Consider the following 19157-nt stretch of genomic DNA (forward strand, 5'->3'; position numbering starts at 1 on the left):
CTTCTTCTGCCTCCTTCCCTGCTTTGCCTCCTCCCGCTTTGCCTCCTCCGAAGCTCAGATCTCAAGTCACTTTATTTATAGAGGAAAAGACAAGATACAGTAAATGAAAACAATTGGCCACATTTCTTGTGCGTAAGAATCTTCACTCCTTCAGATTCTTCCGGTGCCCCTATCAGTATTATACGGAGGCCATGTTATGACCAAGAATCAAACTGAAACTAAAAGGCCACAGGTGCATAACTGTCAACATTTAACTCCAACATTCCGTTCTCATCAGGCTGACAAAGCCTGGCACCCGATGGATACTGAAACTGAAGGATCAAAGTTGCAAAATGTCAATACATAACCCTAACACCTACTATGACATTACATGTATTCATCAGCCTGTGATAAACCATATTTCATACAAACCATAAAACTAAAACTAATTAAGCTCAGTTCATTAATAATTTGTTTACACCTTGTAAATATGTAAAATTATATTTCTTTTTTTGGTTTATGATACATTTTATATTAAACATTTTCAATCAAATATTTGCCCTTTTGTAACTGTATGTGTTGTTTTCTCATATTTCATATTTCAATGCCTGTATATTAATGAGTGAGAAGATACATAATTATAAATAATGGACTTCTTCTTTCGTTTCGTTTTTTCCAGCTCGCAAGTTTATTTATATATATAACTTTTTACGATACAAATAATTGCAAAGGAAATTAAGTTTTTAAGCTCCGTTTGCAAAGATTCAATTGGCTTTTTAAAAGACATTTCTGTCTTTTAAGATTAGCAGCTTTAGACTAAATTTATAATCTAAAGTTTAAGAAGAACAATACAAAATAACTAAATAAACAGTAAACTCAAAACCGATAAAGTAAAGATACACAATTAATTATTTAAATGATATTAGTTTCTTAGCAAGCGATTCTCGTTCTTTTTTTTTTTTAGATTAACATTATTACCCTAAAGCATGGTTTCATTATACTGACACACAGTGGCAAACCTTTAAAAAACACATGAAACACAATCCTTCAGTTCTATGTACAATCTATGAAATATAGGCATATTGGAAATATCAATAAATGTGAATAAAACCTTAAGGATCACACTGGATTTCTGAGGTGAGCAGCAGTTTCTGTTAATGTTTCAGGTTTTTCTGTGGTGAGTTTATTACGCAACTGATCCCTTTTACACTTTTTACATTTCTGCACTGTTGTCATGAAGTTTCATTAATAACTCACCCTTTTATTGAAATGACCAACTTCCGTCACAGAAATATGAAGCTAAACACATGATGTGATTTAGGTATACGGATATAGATATATTTTTTTGATGGTAACTTGCTTGGTTTGCTTTAAAGCCCCTGGGCACAAAAATGTTGTTAATCCGGACTTGTCTGCAAGAAATTGCTCGGCTTTAAGTCCTTTTCTTTCAGTTTTGATTTGAAGGTGCTGGAGTTGAAATGGAAACATATGCAGGTAAGAATTCAGGATCAAATTAGATTTATTTGTAAATTTGGTTATTTCTGAATTATTTCTGAAATATTACCCAGCAGTAGACAGTTGTTTGCTTTGTTTGGTTTATTAAAATATATTTCACTGAACCCTTACATTTTATGTTTGAAAGTGAAATTCAACACAAGAAAGAAATGAGTAATCTTCCTAAAAGGCTAATAAAAGTCACACATTTTTGTACATATAATTTTTCAATAAACATCAATATCCACGCATGACGCTTTTGTCTTTTATTTTTTACTTTTATTTACAATTTCAATTTGCTACTTGTGTGGACATTTATTATAAGTGTTTTTGGGTATTTGCGTTATTGCAGACATTGTGATGTCACAACTTTTCAGTGCGCCAATGTTGTTTTAATTAATTTATAATAGTTAACCTGTGTGTGTGTGTGTGTGTGTGTGTGTGTGTGTGTGTGTGTGTGTGTGTGTGTGTGTGTGTGTGCTGATTTTTTTCTATAGTAGCAGCAGATGGAAGTAATCTAGAATCTGACTGTACTAACAGTAAGTATTATGAAACATTTGTGTTTTCCCTTTCATAAAACCATACAGATAAATCTCTGAAATTGCATTAAAGGTCTGTGAATAATATTATCGTTGTATGGAGCTTAAACGCAACAGACTTCCATATTTAGTAAAACAGGTCTTGTTGCTTCTACTTCAAATGATTCACATATGTGATTCACATATACAGATTGATATCTAATTATTGATATTATTATACTTCTAACATTCAATTATTGAAATTAAATTTAACATCTAAAATGACAACTACTAGATTAGTTCATATTGTTGTGAAGAGTTTCTCTGGTAAGCAGATGTAACGCCATCTCTTTTACTAGCTACTAGATAGGCAAGGACATTTTTCAGATTTTTAAAAAAAATGTTCAAAAACTGCCATAGTAAATCAGATTTATACAAGGGAAGCAGAGTCTATGAGTAAAGATTTTCTGTCTCATTTCTAAGTAAACCTGAATTCAGCCACATGTGTGTTGAAGAAGGGTTGAATCTATTTAGAGGGGCTTTTGCACTGGATACATATTGGAACCAGCCACCAATTGGACCTGTCGTTTGGCCCATCTTTCGTTGGTGAAGGCAGTTGTGGTCTACAATAATAGTTAGAGGGTTGGACTTTTAACATGAAGGTCGCTTGGAAATATAGCTTGGAGGAGTGAATGAACAATGCTTTCTTTCTAATCAACACTTACGACTCATGGTTCCTCTTGAGCAGGACATCTGTTATGTACTGCTCTGAGACTAATAAGGTTGGCGATCCAAACACAAAATATATAGACATAGAAAAAGAGAGAGAATGCTCAGAATATCAGCATTATAACTGGCAAGATATCGCCAAGGGACAGAAAATACAGGGTTTAAATATACAGAGGTAATTCAGGCAGGTATGGGATAGAGTGCCCTCTGGTGGCTATCAAGGTCACTCCTGAAGAGGCTTCCAGATGCTCATGAAAATGATAAGACTTACAGTATGTCCAGGAAGGAGGTAGAGCAGAGGGAAGGGATGGAGGGTCAGGTCCATATATAGGAAGAGGAACTGGTGCCGTTAGAGCAGTAGACCAGGGTGGAGACCGGAAGAGCTGAAGAGCACCAGGACGGAACAGCTGGAGCTGGAGATGTCCGAGGTAGAGCAGCTGACCACCACAGCTGAGCAGATGGGGCTCAAGATCCCCGTGACAGGGGAGATGACCACTTGGATGGAGCTGAGGACCACTTCAGCGGAGCTGATGAGCGGACCACCAATCTGCAGACTTTTGGTGCCAAAGCATACTTGGTCCCCTGAGAACTGAAGCTTCCCTTTCAGTTGAGATGGTTATGTCCGGACAGAAACCTTACATGAGTGATGGCCTCTAGTGAGATCTGGTCTCTCTGTGTCATTCTCCACCATTACACTCATCCTGAGCAGTGGGGCGCAGATGCTTGCTCCGGGAAAGTGAACAGAGGTTCTTCGAGAAGAAATTCCTGCAGTTAGCCCAACCCTCCTCCTCTAGAGCTGAAGATGCACGCGTGCATTCATGTGTGTCCTTGGGCGTTTGCCTTGTCAGATGACTCCTCAGGGAAACAGGATTACGTTTTTAATTTTAAATTTCGCTTTCGTGTAAGTTTTGGTTTATACTCACTCTATATACTATATACTGCTTTTACGGTGTTAACACCGCAATCAGAAATCGAGCAGCGAAGCTCATGTCACATCAGTAACAGGAAAAGCAATGGTGTAAACAGCAGCCGTTGAAAGAAAAGTTAAAACTGCCAAAAAACCGAAACAGTGTGAACTGGAGTGGTGAGGTTTTTCTTTGTGTTCTTGCCATTGTGTGACTCATGAAGCTTAACATGGCTAAAGACTTACATGGCAGCATTTCTTAAATAACTTGTAAGACATGAGGAAAGCTGTGTAAACAGGTTGCCTGCTGTTTGTCCAATCAGTGACAGTGATGCCACAAACCCATATCCCCAGGAAGAGTATGATCAGTGTGAAACGTGATTGGTTTTAAAGCGACCCAGGGTTAATAATTTCAAGTGTGAAATGGTATAAGAATTGCTGTGTTCCCATAAAATGTGCCTCTTTTTCAGTGAGAGATCTGAAGATCATTCTGATAGGAAAGAATGTATCAGAAAACAACAGAGTGGAAAACAGTATACTGGGAAGAACGGCGTTTCACAGAGAAGCTGCATCTTCCTCACAGCAGTACAGCAGAATCAGTGGAGAGGTGGAGGAGAGAAAGACCACAGTCATTAACACCGACCTCCTTGAGACGAATCTTTCCCAGCAGCAGATCACAGAGGCAGTGAGTGAGTGTCTGTCTGCTCCGGGACCTCATGTGTTTGTTCTCGTACTGCAGTATAAGGACTTCACTGAGAAAGACAGAGACAGAGTGAAATATGTGCTGAACCTCTTCAGTAAACAGGCCGTGAAACACACTATAGCGCTGACCACCGATGAAGAGCCACATAGATTGAATTTCTTTACTAGAAACAACGTTATTCATGGTTTGATAAAGGAGTGTGGAGGAGGACATCTACAGTCTGACACAGGATGGCGGTGTGAAATGTTCAGAAGGACAGAAGAGATGCTCAAGACAGAATGTGAAGAAGAGATGTATTCTTCTAAGAGCAAAACAACAGCAAGCGATGGAGGTTTGTCAATGTTTTGTTTTGTTTTAATTCCTTTAGGAGTGTGATCATGAGCTAGTCGTGAATACAAATACTTACAGAGGGAGCACTACTGTGACTTGTTCTTTCTTTTTTCTTTTTAATCTGTTTTGTTTACATTTAAAGGTTTTTACTAACCGAAAATCTTCACTTGTGCTTGTTCACGTGAAAACAACTTCATTTGAGAATAGCCGAAAGCCAAAAATGCTTGTTTTTCTTTGTCCATTATATATTATCATAGAACTTTTGTTTGGATTTCGAACACTTACAATAAAGCATTACTTTACTGTACATTTGACATCTGTGATGTTGCATTTTTTTTTCACAGCCTGGTAGTAAAATCACTATTCGACTTTGTGGTGTAAACAAAAGCAGCTTTTGTATCCAGTTTGTAACAACACACGTTTGATGTTTTTAGCTAAACTTTTTTAGTGAAAGGTTTAGTGTGGGTACGTTGTCGTTGATCCATAAATAAAAAACAATTTTACCGAAAGAGAACATCAGTAAATTACCACAAGGTAGCTTTTGTTTGAAAAAAGAATACTACAATAAAATAACACTTTACAATTAAATATTTTTGTTGTTTAAGAAAGTGTAAATTTAATATCAAAGCTGATTTGCTTCTATTGTTCTAAATCTTATTTCAGTGACAACTGCCGAAAAAGCAAAGCTGAACATTGTGCTGTGTGGAAATGATTCAGCACTCAAGAACAGAGTGTCTAAAATGTTTACAGAGACAATAAATCAGACGGAGAGCAAGAAGACGGAAGAGATGATAGAAGGATGGCACATCAGCCTACTAGAGCTTCCAGCTCTGTTCAACACTCAGCTCTCAGAGGAGGACGTGATGCGTCAGACTCACCGCTGTGTGTCTCTCTGTCATCCTGGAGTTCATGTTTTCATCTTCATCGTTCCTGATGCTCCACTGACTGATGAAGACAGAGCAGAAATAGAGGAGATCCAGAGGATCTTCAGCTCAAGAATCAACAAACACATCATGATCCTCATAAAGCAGAACTCAGATCATCAGGCAGCAGAACTAAATGAAGAAACACAGTCTGCCATTCAGAGTTTAGGAGGACGACATCATTTCATTGACCTGAACACACAAGTGTCTGTGTTGATGGAGAAACTGCAGCAGATGGTCGAGGAAAACAGTGCTGTTTGTTTCTCCACAGAGACACTGATGGAAGCACAGATGGAAAAACTGCTGAAATTTGATGAAATGAAGAGGAAAATCCATTCATTAGAGACGAGGTTTCAATCACAAGGTAATGATTAGGAAATCTTTCATGATTTTTAAAGTCTACATAGATTTTACACAAAACAGTAACATTATCTGCAATTTGAAACTTTTACAATTCATTATATATTTTTGTTTATTTTTTATTTGCTCCATTTTCAGATTCAAGAGACAGAGAAGATGAACTGAGGATTGTGCTTCTGGGAAAAACTGGATCTGGAAAGAGTTCAACTGGAAACACCATCTTAGGAGCAGTCAAGTTTGCAGCTGAAACATCTCAAGAGTCTGTTACTACAGTGTGTCATAGAGAGACAGCTGAAATCAACAGCAGAAACATTACTGTGATCGACACTCCAGGACTGTTTGATACTAAACTCAGCAATGAAGAAATCAAGAGAGAAATCAGCAACAGCATCCCCATGATCCTGCCCGGACCCCACGTGTTCATCATTGTGCTCAATTTAGGACAGCGGTTCACTCAAGAAGAGAAAACAGCGGTGAAGATCATTCAGGAGACGTTTGGAGAACACTCTGTAAAGTACACCATGGTGCTCTTCACCAGAGGAGACTTTCTGAAGAAGAAAACCATTGATCAGTTTCTGGGAGAACCTGGATCAGCTTTGAATCAGTTGATTGAAGTGTGTGGAAACAGATACCATGTGTTCAATAACGAGACTAAAGACCAAACTCAGGTGACTGATCTCCTGCAGAAGATAGACAACATGGTGAAAGAGAACGGAGGGAGTTACTACTCATGTAAGATGTTCAGAGAGATGGAGAGAGAAATACAAGAACAACAGAAGAACATACTGATGGAGAAAATGGAGAAACTAAACAGAGAAAGAGATGAACTGATGAACAAACATGAAGAAGAAAAAGAGAGGATGAGGATGAAGATGGAGGAAGAGGATGAGGAAAGGAGAAAGAAAGAACAGGCGATGTGGGATGAACATAATCAGAGACTTAAAGGAGAGAGAGAGAGAATGGAAAGAGAGAAAAACGATCTTCAATCTAAACATGAACAAGAGAAAGAACGAATAAATATGATAATGGAGAAAGAAAGACAGAATCATGATCAAGAGAGAAAGAGAATAGAAGAGGAATATAAGGACAGAGAAGAACAATATAAATCAGACATGAAAACAGAGCGAGAGGAATGGGAGAGACAGAAACAAGAAGCAAGACGAAAAAGAGCTGAAGATGAGGAGAGAAGAATCACATTAGAAAAGGAAACACAGGAAAAACATGTCAGGGCCCTTAAACAAGAGAGAGAACAGATGGGGAAGAAGATGGAGGAAGAAAGAGAGAATAGTGAAAAAGAGAGGAAAAAAAGAGAAGAGGAATTTGAAGAAAGAGAAGAACGGTACAAAAAAGACATTAAAGACACAGAGGAACAAGAGAGAAAGATACGAGAAGAGATGAAGAAAGAATGGGAGGAATGGGAGAAACAGAATATAAATATCAAAGTTAATTTACTAAAAGACCTGTATAATGGTTCAACATGAGGGTCCTTCATGTAATCAGTTGTATATCTCAGTTGTTAACCCTATTGTTGTCATTTTCAGAATCAGATTCAGGATGTTTGAGAATCTTGCTGCTTGGTAGGACAGGAAGTGGAAAGTCTGCAACGGGAAACACTATCCTCGGAAACTGTAAGTTTCACAATCAAGAGAGTTTAAGTCCGGTGACTACTGTTTGTCAGAAGGAAGTTGGTGAAGTCGATGGTCGATCAGTAGCTATTATTGATACTCCAGGACTCGACGCGACACTGACAAAAGAGCAAGTGCAGAGAGAAATCATGAACTGTATTTCTCTTTCGGCTCCTGGACCTCATGCGATCATCATTGTGCTGAATGCAGGAAGAATCACAAAAGAAGAGAAGGACACTTTAGAAACGATCAAGATGATTTTTGGCCCAAAAGCAGCAGATTTCTGCATCGTCCTCTTCACTAGAGAAGAGGATCTGAAAAAAAATGATTTCAGCATTGTTCGCTTCTTCTTGCGCAATCAGAGAACAACAATAAATCAGTATTTAAAGGAAAATAAAAATAGTGAACTCGAACAACTGATCGGAGATTGTGGAAACAGATTTCTGGTTTTTAACAACATAAACATACAAGATCGGACACAAGTTACTCAACTGTTAGATATTATAAAAAACATGAATCAGGGCAGATGTTTCACTAATGAGATGTTTGAGGAGGCAGCGATCTCCATTGAACAGAAAATGAAGGTGATAAACAAAAATGAAAGACTAAATCTTTCACACGTTCGAGAATTACAAGACAGTTATGACACTGAAGTCAGCAGGATGATAATGAGACTGGCGGAGAAGAAACAAAAAACATATGAGGAAAGAGCGATGCTGGAGAGCAAGTTTAGAGAAAAAGAGAAAGAGCTCAGGGAAGAGTTTAAGAAGAAAGAAAAATCAGATCACAAGGAACAAGAGGAAGAAGATAAGAAACGATTGAAAGAAGAGGACCAGCAAATTGACGAAAATAAAAAGAGAACAGCGGAGATAAAGAGAAGGAATGAAGATCAGGGAAAACTGTATGAAAAATTGCTAAAAGAAAAAGAAGAAGAAAATAGAAAGAGAGAGGAAAAATATAAACAAGAACAAGAAAAGATGAAAAATGATCATGAAAACATCATCACAGAGTTAAGAAAAAAACAGGAAGAGGAAATAAAGAACAGTGATTCAGAAGAACAAAAGAGGAAAAAACAAGAAGAAAAAGCGAGAGAAGAATGGAAAAGAAAAATAAAAGAGGCTGAAAATGACTCAAAAGAGACTCAAGAGAAAATTGAACACCAGCACAGAGAATGGGAGGAAGAGAAGAAACGACATATGAGAGAACGAGAGAAAGAGGAAAGAGAGAGAAAAGAGAGACACAAGAACCAGCTGAGAGAGAAACAAGAAGAACTGGAGAAAACAAAGATGAAATTCGAATCCAGAGGAGAAGAAGAAGAACAGATAATAGAGGAGGAGAAAGAAAAACTACTAAGACTGAGAGAAAATAACAGGAAGGATGGAGAGAATATAAATGAAGAGGAATTACATCATGAGCAGCTGGAACGAAAGAGAAAAGAGGAGAGAAAGAGAAGAAAACGAAAGGATGAAGAGAGACGAGCGGAGAAGAAGAAGAGATGGGAGAAAATGATGGAAGATATTAAAGGAGACCAAGAGGAGGAGATCAAGAGAAGAGAAAGAGAGGAGAGAGAAAGAATAGACAGAGAACAAAAAGAGTGTGAAGAAATCATAAAGAAATTTGAAGCAGACGTAAAGAAGATGAGGCAGGAATTTCAAGATGAAGCCGAAACACAAAGAAAAGAATTGAATGATTTTAAAAAGAAAAAAGAGAAACATATTCAGGATCTTAAGGATAATCTTGAAGGGTTTGAAAGACAACTGAGTGAAGTGAAAAAGTTAAGAAAGGAGGTAGAAGATAAATTCTCATGTCATGTCATGTGAAACATCAGCTAACTAAGGTGCTCTGCTCTTTTTGTAGATTTTTCTGTATTTCTATTCATATAATGAGTTATTCCTCACTGTCATGCAGTTATTAAGAGATCATGTAGACCTTGATGAGGGTTTGATTAGAGTTATTATTTTACAGGGGTGGATTGGATTAGACCTGAATTTAAATAATCACTCAAAATTAAATTTCTTTTGGTATATTTTAAAAGATGATGTATTAAAGCAAAAAAAGGAAAATTATGGTAATACTGTAACTGAAGGGTGTTAAGGGGACTTTTTATTTAATTTGGGTCATCATTGTAATCTAATCAAGAATCTGTAATCATGCTGTACTTTCACATTTATATTCTTTTCTGGTGACTAAGATTAAAAAGAAAGTTCACAAAGACTGTGCTGCTGCTATCTTTTATCAGTGAGATGCTGAGCAGCAAGTAGCCAAATGATCTATGTCACAAACCATTTATCCCAAAACCTACAACCTGAACTGTGTGAAGATTGAGAGGTGAACTATAAAAACTCTTTTAAACTTTTGTTTTACAGCCCATGTGTGTATGTCATGAGACCGTAGACCTGAACCCGTATTCACAAAAGATATTAAGGCTGAAAGTAGCTCCTAACTTGTTGATTTAGGAGAAAATCATAAAAATTCACAAAGCATTTCTGGGCCGAAAACTGGCTCCTAAATCTGTGAAACGTTAGGAGTAGCAAAGAGGACTCCTAAGTCCCTCCTAAGACCAGCTCACAACTATCCTGTGATATGTGTATTGTGTATCGAACAGTACTTTTTTTCAAATTATTCTTCATCTACTTGTTAGTAGTGACTTGTGCAGAGCATGTGTGTGTCATTATTTAATCATTTGGATTGCACTTGTCAAAGGGAGCGATGTAATTCCCTTAATATCTTCAATCGGGATGTTCCTGTGATAACACAGCAGGGGATAAGATTTATTTGTGGGATAAATGGTTTGTGAGATAGATCATTTGACAAAAAAAATTCTTGCTGTTGTTAACAAATTTACTACAAAGTGAACAAATTTCTTACATTCATTTGGAATGAAGATCACAATATTTCACAACACAGGAGTTTCAGACAATCAGCAACCCTTAAAGATCACATGATGATCCACACCGGAGAGAATCTGCATGAATGTGATCAATGTGGGAGGAGTTTCAGATACAAACAGAATCTCAAAGTTCACGTTACGGTTCACTCTGAAGAGAAGCCCTTCACGTGTGATCAGTGCGGGAAGAGTTTCAGACAATCAGCAAATCTTTGGAAACACATGAAGGTCCACACTGAACAGAAGACCTTTACATGTGATCAGTGCGGGAAGTCTTTTAAAAGAGAAGCATCCTTTAAGGTTCACATGAACATCCACACTGGAGAGAAGCAGTACCCGTGTGATCAATACGGAAAAACATTTTCGTGGGTTTCAGGCCTGAGGGAGAATGTGAAAGTTCATACCAAGGAGAAACCACATTTGTGTTCTTGTGTTTTTCCCAACTGCAGAAGTTCACCAGAAGATACACACTGGTGTGAGAGAATACATGTGCTTCAAGTGTGAGAAGACTTTTGTTACAGCTGGACATTTGAGTCGCTAGAGGATTCACACTGGAGAGAAATCATATCACTGCACTGCATGCGGGAAGAGTTTCGGTAATTCACCTAATCTCCTCCAGCATACAAAAAATATTTATAATAAATAGATCATCTTTCTGGTCTCATGCCGCATCCTAAATAAAATAAAATCTCTTCTGTATAAATCTGTCCTAGTCAGCCGTAACATGCTGCAGGAAAAAGAAACATCTTTTGAGGTTCATCTTCAAGATCTGCTGATTCACTTGATTCAGATTCTTTCGAATATGTTCCCAATTCTTAAAGTTTTCTTCTAGTATGTAATTTTACTTTAAAGTGATTTGTATCTTTGTGCATTGTTGAGACTTCTTGTATTCAAAAGCTGAAGCTGTAACATTTGAAATATATTTTTGTATGTTCTTTGTTTTTAAAACTGTTTTCCCTCCACTTAACTTTGCATCTGATGCTTCTTAATTTTTATTTTCATGAGATGATTTATTCTTATTGTTGCTTGGTCTTATTTGTTTCCACTTCTGCTTTTTATATTTGCTTTGCCGATGACGTCATCACTCGCGCGCGCGTTTCACTGTGGAGCTGAGCAGTTCATGACTTCACGCGATTTTAAAATGTATAAAAATACTTATTACACAGTCTATTTAATCCGATTTAAGTGTCTGCTAAATACAACACAAAGTGTCTGTCTTTCTTCACAGAAGAATTGGTAAGGTGTTAACTAGGAATTTTATTAATGTGGTAAATAATCGACTATATTCACATTGACGTGGATGAATCACGATGTTTGACGAAGGTTTTGTCTTCAGGTGCTTAAACTGCCAGATTCAGCTCATTTTATTAGTCAACAGACTTCAAACGACCTGATCAGCCAATGACATTACAAGATAACTATCACAAGATTTATTCATTAATCAGTGATAAACCTTTATTCTTCTGTGATAAAGGTTTCATTTAAAGAAAACTCAAACATATTAAGTTAAACTCATTTCATTAGTGGTTTATTTTATGTTAAGTTTATTCTTAATTTTTTTAAATTCTTATATTGTTTGTAATATGAATCTTTTAATTGTATGTGTATTTTTAATCGTAATTGTATTTTTCCCCCTATATTACTGTGCCGGTGTATTATTTTAGAAAAAAATGAAATAATAATATATTTTTTTATTGCCAAGTACGAGCATCAGAGCATCGGGAAGAAGAGAAATCTGTTTATTGAACCTGAGAGAACACTGAAGAACAAACAGGTTGGTGTTTATTCTTCATCCTGACCCTTTGAGACTGAAGAACAGTAAGATTAAAAAGAAGATTATCAGATTTATTGTTTGTAGTAAGAAAAAATCAAACTAATAAATAAAATATAGCCTATAAGATATAAAGCACAATCACAAAACTGGACACACTTAAAACATACCTCACAAATCTCCCTGATCATGTGCTAGATATTAATTCTTAAGTAATTCTTGCCCAGAAAACGATACAGAACATATTTAATAGTATTATAAGCAATGATAAAGGCTATGTTGATTAGCATTTCATTATACATGCATTTTCTTTAAATGACAACAGTAATGATAATAACTCAGATGAACCATATACTGTATTGCTGTAGTGTTTACTATTCACATTGAATCTGTGAAAGCTGTTAAATCTTTTTATTCAGCTCCAGCGATAGACATTCCCTGAGTTCCCTTTCAGTCGGTCACTCCGAGTCACGTCGGATGACCGACGAATTGGGATCTTGCTTCGAGAGACCAATCTACTTTGAGTGTATCTAAACGAGCCAATTGAAGATTGGCATGCGCTAATTGCATCCAGCTGCCGCTGATCACAGCGCGTGCATAAATAAGCAGCGGGTGCAGCGCATATTCAGCTTTTAAGCCGGGCCGGCGTGACTGTTCTGCTCCAAAGACGATCTACGAGTGTTGGAGTAACGGCGTTTCAGCGGAGGTCGTTTTCCTGCGTCGAGTGGATTGCCACAATCAGGCTGCACTACCCCCCTGTTTGTGTGCAAAACGGCTATCCCCTGTTGCCTCAGCACTAAAAGAGCATTCGCGGGTGCGTCTTTTTAAAGACGACGTTACGTCTGGCAAACTCGATGCGTCTTGGAAGATAGCGTGGGTCTTGCTTCAGACGACGTACACCCGTGTGTTTCTGGATCGCGGTTGTTACCTGGTGTTAGGTGATGGTCACAATCGTTGCCTCATGTGCCTGGGCTTAGCACGCTGAGGTGGCGTTTGTGGATGAATCATTTCCTTGCGGGGAGATGGTCATCTCGGAGTGATGGGCGGGCTCTGTCACCTTGAAAAAAGGGGGCGGAGCTTGTGTTTGCTCGACTTGGTTCTCATCCTGGCTGCAGACAGGTGGGCTCCATTTCGGGTTGTGACACAAAGCTTAAACTCTGCAACCAGTGGAGCTGCAAAAGGGGCAGTCTGGACCCTCACGTGGGGTATCAGCTGTACCCTCTTGGGCTCCCCCTGATGATCAGAAGTCAATCGCTGCATCGGAAGGTGAGCCAGACATTTCTGGAAGTGAAGATCCGGTTGCTCTCGTCTACCAGGCGTTGAATGTACTGGATACAGATCTAGAAATGGTGGCTATGCTTGCCCAGGCCGCCGAGGTGATCGGGATCAAGTGGAAACCTCCACTGCTTCCCGGGCCCTCGAGGCTGGATGATTGGTATTTAAGGGTGGCTCGCGCTGGTTCTCAGAGTAAGAACACATCCTGCCTCGGCGTGCAGCTGCTGCCTTCACCCAGCCGCCGACGGCCCGCCTCAGCCAGCTCGTCGCTGAGGGTGCCCCCTGTAGGCAGCACCGTGGAGCTGGCAGCAGGGCAGCCACCCAGCCTGTCCAGGCTCCTGCCAAACCTGGAGGAAAGCGCAGGTGCAAGAGGCCCTCAGATCCGGGGATGGAGGGAGCTGCTCTGCCGGGCAGAGAATGTTGCCGCTACCTAAAATCTCAACAAGGGCGGTTTCCTCTGTCTCTGGGTTCCCAGGGAGAGCGAGGAGTTGGGCGGGCCATTTCCGCACCACTCGCGCTCTCTTCTTGGGATAATATGCAGCAGTGGGAAGACTGGGAGGACGAACCAACGGCCTACCCGCCTCACTTCTGCGGGGAAGCAGGTAAGAGTTGCACACACTCAGACCCCGCTTCGGACCGGCCACGGAGCGCCCGAGCCGGGTCCCTGCACTCCCCCTCGCTGCCCCATCGCCTGCACGTCCGTGGTTTCGCTCGAGCCGCTAGTTCGGTCTCTGGATGCCTGGTTGAATCTTCCCAGGCTATCCCGGTGGCTCCTGCGAACCCTTCGACTCGGCTATATGATTCAGTTCGTCCGGCGCCCCCCCCAAGTTCAGTGGGATCTGCTATATGTCAGTGAACAATGCGCGTACCCCTGTCTTGTGGGCGGAGATTGCTGTCCTTCTAGTGAAGGCACGATATGAGGTCGGGCTTACAGCCCATACTTCATAGTGCCCAAGAAAGGCGGTGGGTTACGACCGATCTTGGATCTGCGAGTCCTGAATCGAGCACAGAAGCGCCTATTCAGTGCGTCCGTCCCCAGGATTGGTTGCAGCGATCGACCTGAAGGACACATACTTTCATGTGTCGATTCTTCCACGCCACAGGCCATTCCTGAGGTTCGCGTTCGAAAGTCGAGCATATCAGTACAAGTCCTACCCTTCGGGGCTCTCCCTGTCGCCACGTGTCTTCATGCAAGTCGCGGAGGCAGCCCTTGCTCCACTGAGAGAGTAAGGCGTTCGCATTCTCAACCAACTGGATGACTGGCTCATTCTAGCTCAGTCCCGGGCTCAGTTGTGCGAACACAGGGATCTGGTGCTACAGCACCTCAGCCAATTGGGGTTCAGGTCAACCAGGAGAAGAGCAAACTCTGTCCAACGCAGAGGATCTCTTTTCTTGGGATGGAGCTGGATTCGATCGATCAGATGGCACACCTCACAGAGGAGCGTGCCAATTCGGTGTTGAGCTGCTTGAATATGTTCAAGAGCAGGACGGCAGTCCCACTGAAATATTTTCAGAGGCTCCTGGGGCATACGGCAGCCGCGGCCACAGTGATGCCGCTGGGACTACTCCATATGAGACCGCTTCAACATTGGCTACGATCGAGTCCCGAGTGCGGCGTGGCAAAGTGGCACTCACCAGGTTCAAATAACACCGCCTGCCGCCAAACCTTCACCCCGTGGTCAGACCTCTCGTTCCTTCGGGCCGGAGTGCCCTGGAGCAGGTCTCCAGGTATGCTGTGGTTTCACGGATGCCTCCACCACACCGGCTGAGGGGCCACGTACAACGGGCATGCAGTGTCAGGGGTTTGGGCGGGCCCTCAACTGCAATGGCACATCAACTGCCTAAAGTTGCTGGCAGTACATCTCGCCTAGGCAGTCTCAAGAACTGCCTTCGATGCCAGCATGTACTAGTCCGCACAGACAACATACTGACCATTGCGTGCATCAACCAACAAGGTGGTCTACGCTCCGTCGTATGTCGCAACTAGCCCACCACCTCCTCCTCCTCCTATGGAGTCGGAAGTTCTGAGGTCGCTTCTCGCCATTCACATTCCAGGAGTGTGCAACCAGGCAGCCGACGACCTGTCACGAAGCTGCACTACCCGGAGAATGGAGACTCCATCCCGGGGTTCAGCTGATTTGGGAACGTTTCGAGCCACTCAGGTAGACCTGTTTGCCTCTCCAGAGACTTCCCATTGCCCACTGGCACACAGCTGGCTGCGGGGCCTTTGCAAGTATGTATTTCCCCAGTGAGCCTTCTTGCACAGACACTGTGCAAGGTCAGGGAGGACAAGGAGCAGGTCTTGCTAGTAGCACCCTACTGGTGAAGACTTGGTTCCCAGAACTTGTGCTCCTCGCGACAGCCCTCCTTGGCCGATCCTCTGAGGAAGGATCTTCTGACTCAGAGACGGGGCACCCCTTGGCACCCGCGTCTAGACCTCTGGAAACTCCATGTCTGGTCCCTGGATGGGATGCAGAGGCTCTAGGTGACCTACCTCAAGGGGTAGTTGACACCATTTATTCGGCTAGAGTGCCGTCCACGAGACAGGCCTATGCCTTGAAGTAGAGCCTGTTCGTCGAGTGGTGTTCTTCTCAGGTGAAGACCCGGAATTGCCCTATCGGTCGTGCTTATCTTCTTGCAGCAAGGGTTGGAGCGAAGACTGTCTCCCTCCACCCTTAATGTCTACGTGGCTGCAATCGCTGCAAATCATGACTCCATAGATGGGAGATTATCAGGTTCCTGAGGGAAGCCAGGAGGTTGAATCCTCCACGGCTCCCAACAGTACCCTCTTGGGACCTGTCTGTAGTGCTGACAGCACTGCAGTAGGCTCCGTTAAACCCTTGCCAGCAGTTGTGCTAAAGTTCTTTTATCTATGAAGACGTTGCTCCTGCTCGCATTGGCCTCCATCAAGAGGGTAGGGGACCTGCAGGCTTTTTCGGTCGACGATTCGTGCCTACAGTTTTGGGCTCGCGGATTCCCAGGTAACACTGAGGCCATGGCCCGGCTACGTGCCCAAGGTTCCCATTACCCCTAAAGAGACCAGGTGGTGAACCTTCAAGCGCTGCCCTGGAGGAGGCAGACCCAGCCCTGACGTTGCTCGTCCCGTCCGAGCACTAAGATGCTACGTTGACCGGACACAAAGCTTCAGGACCTCAGTTCAGCTCTCGTTTGTCACAGAGGCCGGCAGAAGGGGAGTGCCGCCTCCAAGCAGAGGATGGCTCACTGGATAGTGGACGCCATTACCCTAGCCTACCAAGCACAGGGTATGCCCTGCCCCTCCTCAGGTTGCGGCGACCCCCAACACGATCGCTAGATTCTATAGCCTACGTGTGGAACCGGTATCCTCCTGTGTTCTCACCTCAAACGGGTAGAAGCACTGAGAAGCCCGGTTTCGGTCGGCTTGTTAACCGCTCCAGAGCGTCCATACAGTATACCCTGTCGAGCTCCTCCATTCCCCTCTGCAGCCAGATGTTGCGGAGCATCCGGCGCCAGGCCCTCTCGATGAATCCGTGAGAACCGGTGAGGGCTGGGAGCCATGTAAAGTACCCCAAGATGACTTTATGTGTGTATTTCCACGGCATAGCCTTAGAGCCCTGTGTTTCCCGGCAGACCTTCTCCAATTTTCCATATGCAAACTGAAATACTGTCCATATGCGTATTCGTTCCGAGACCTCCTACGGGAAGGCTGTACTCCCGCACGTCCCTGTTCACTAGAACGTGGGACGTTTCTCAGTGTTCCAGGCTTACGAATGGGTAGTGTTACAAAAATAGCTGGCTTCTTGTGGTTGAGCCCCGGCCTACGCTGATAGACTGAGGGGGCTTGTGGGCTCCCACAGGACACTGGAAGAGGCAGCGTCCATGGCGTTTTGGTAAGGATCCCAATTCGTCGGTCATCCGACGTGACTCGGAGTGACCGACTGAAAGGGAACGTCTCGGTTACGCATGTAACCCTCGTTCCCTGAAGGAGGGAACGGAGACGTCACATCCCGTCGCCACGGTGCTGCACCTCTGCTGAAGGGGCCGGGTCACTAGCTCGGCTCCTGAGCGAAAACCTGAATATGCGCTGCACCCGCTGCTTATTTATACACGCGCTGTGATCAGCGGCAGCTGGATGCGATTAGCGCATGCCAATCTTCAACTGGCTCGTTTAGATACACTCGAAGTAGATTGGTCTCTCGAAGCGAGATCCCAATTCGTCGGTCATCCGACTTGACGTCTACGTTCCCTTCTTCAGGGAACGAGAGTTACATACGTAACCAAGACGTTTCTTTTAACTTAAATGCATTTTCAACTCTCTTCAACGGAGATAGATGTGTCAAATTTTAAAATCATTCATTATATCTGGTCCAGTTTCATATCAATTTTAATGGAAGGTTTATTTTAACAGTGAAATAATTATTTGATCCCTTTGTGAAACATGACTTGATGGAAAAACCCTTGGTGATACCTCAGACACAATACTATCATTGTACCTCATTTCATTAAAATTACTGTAATTTTGCTTAGCCTGCTTTCACTTGACACTTTTCTGATCTTATCTCATGTATTCATATTGTAATTGATATTGCATTTTTAACACGTTCGTAACACTTTATATTGTAATATTTAATTTCAGATCTGATGGAGGAGAGTGAAGCTCAGAATTATCATCATGGTAAAACTAGCAGAAAAACTCACTCCCAGACTGAAAGAGTTTCTTCACAGAAAAGAAGAAACAAGAAAAGTTTGACCTGCACTCAGTGTGGAAAGAGTCTGACGTGCAAACAGAGCCTCTGCGATCACATGAGGATCCACACTGAAGAGAAACCGTTCACGTGTGATCAGTGCGGGAGGAGTTTCAGACAATCATCACACCTTCAGAACCACATGAACATCCACACCAGAGAGAAACCACGTGAATGTGATCAATGTGGAAAGACGTTTTTGTGGGCTTCAAGTCTGAAGAGTCACCTGAAAGTTCACACCAAGGAGAAACCACATTCATGTTCTTTGTGCGAAAGAGTTTTTCAGAACTGCAGAATTTAAAAGTTCATCAGAAAAAACACACTGGTGTGAGAAACCACATGTGCTTCGAGTGTGAGAAGACTTTTATTACAGCTGCAGACCTGAAACTGCACCAGAGGATCCACACCGGAGAGAAACCTTACACGTGTTCACACTGCAACAAAAGATTCAGTTGGTCAGGAAACCTGAGAAAACATGAGAGGATCCACACCAGAGAGAAACCATGAGAGTATTTATACTAAATGCAGATGGAAAATATATTTAGTATATTTTTATATATGTAACTTTGCAACTTTGAGATCTGTGTAATATATTTCCATTTTTACTCATGTTCTGTATTCACTTCACATAAAATTAAATTTTTATAGTCTGTTTTTCTTGTATCACCAAAAAAGGCCACTGCAAGCTTTACTGATTTTATTTTTGTATTATGTATTTGTAAAGTTGTAATTTTGTTCTATTACATTCTAGTTGTGAGATGCTTTTCTTACTGTTTACTGTTAGTGTGGTTTTTGCTGAACGGTATTAAAACTAGGTTCTTCAGGATTAACCATAAAGTCTCTTATTAAACCATCTCATCTCCAAACTTCTGGAAATGTTGGTACGTTTTTTTACATTTGAATAAAAACTAAAAGAAATCACATGAGCCGATATT

The 19157-nt window shown here is 41.8% G+C and overlaps 2 protein-coding genes and 1 pseudogene across 2 annotated transcripts in view; 2 read left to right on the forward strand and 1 right to left on the reverse strand.

The window, feature by feature from the left end:
* LOC122327919 (GTPase IMAP family member 8-like) overlaps positions 1 to 19157 on the reverse strand; it is a 295481-nt gene that overhangs the window by 109766 nt on the left and 166558 nt on the right. The gene's annotated exons all lie outside the window — the stretch shown is intronic.
* Positions 1453 to 7530, forward strand: LOC122327916 (GTPase IMAP family member 8-like). The gene is made up of 5 exons (XM_043223598.1): positions 1453 to 1473; positions 1971 to 2012; positions 4095 to 4658; positions 5321 to 5944; positions 6079 to 7530. The coding sequence occupies exons 1-5, from the start codon at positions 1458 to 1460 to the stop codon at positions 7419 to 7421; spliced, it is 2589 nt and encodes an 862-aa protein (XP_043079533.1). The 5' UTR covers positions 1453 to 1457; the 3' UTR covers positions 7422 to 7530.
* LOC122328097 lies at positions 8234 to 18729 on the forward strand (annotated as a pseudogene).

This window comes from Puntigrus tetrazona, chromosome 22 (genome assembly GCF_018831695.1).
Source record: "Puntigrus tetrazona isolate hp1 chromosome 22, ASM1883169v1, whole genome shotgun sequence".
NCBI classification, from domain to species: domain Eukaryota; kingdom Metazoa; phylum Chordata; class Actinopteri; order Cypriniformes; family Cyprinidae; genus Puntigrus; species Puntigrus tetrazona.

Coding starts and splice junctions, on each gene's coding strand:
- LOC122327916 (XM_043223598.1), top strand. Junction 4,659..5,320: donor AACAACAGCAAGCGATGGAG/GTTTGTCAATGT, acceptor ATCTTATTTCAG/TGACAACTGCCGAAAAAGCA. Junction 5,945..6,078: donor GACGAGGTTTCAATCACAAG/GTAATGATTAGG, acceptor CTCCATTTTCAG/ATTCAAGAGACAGAGAAGAT.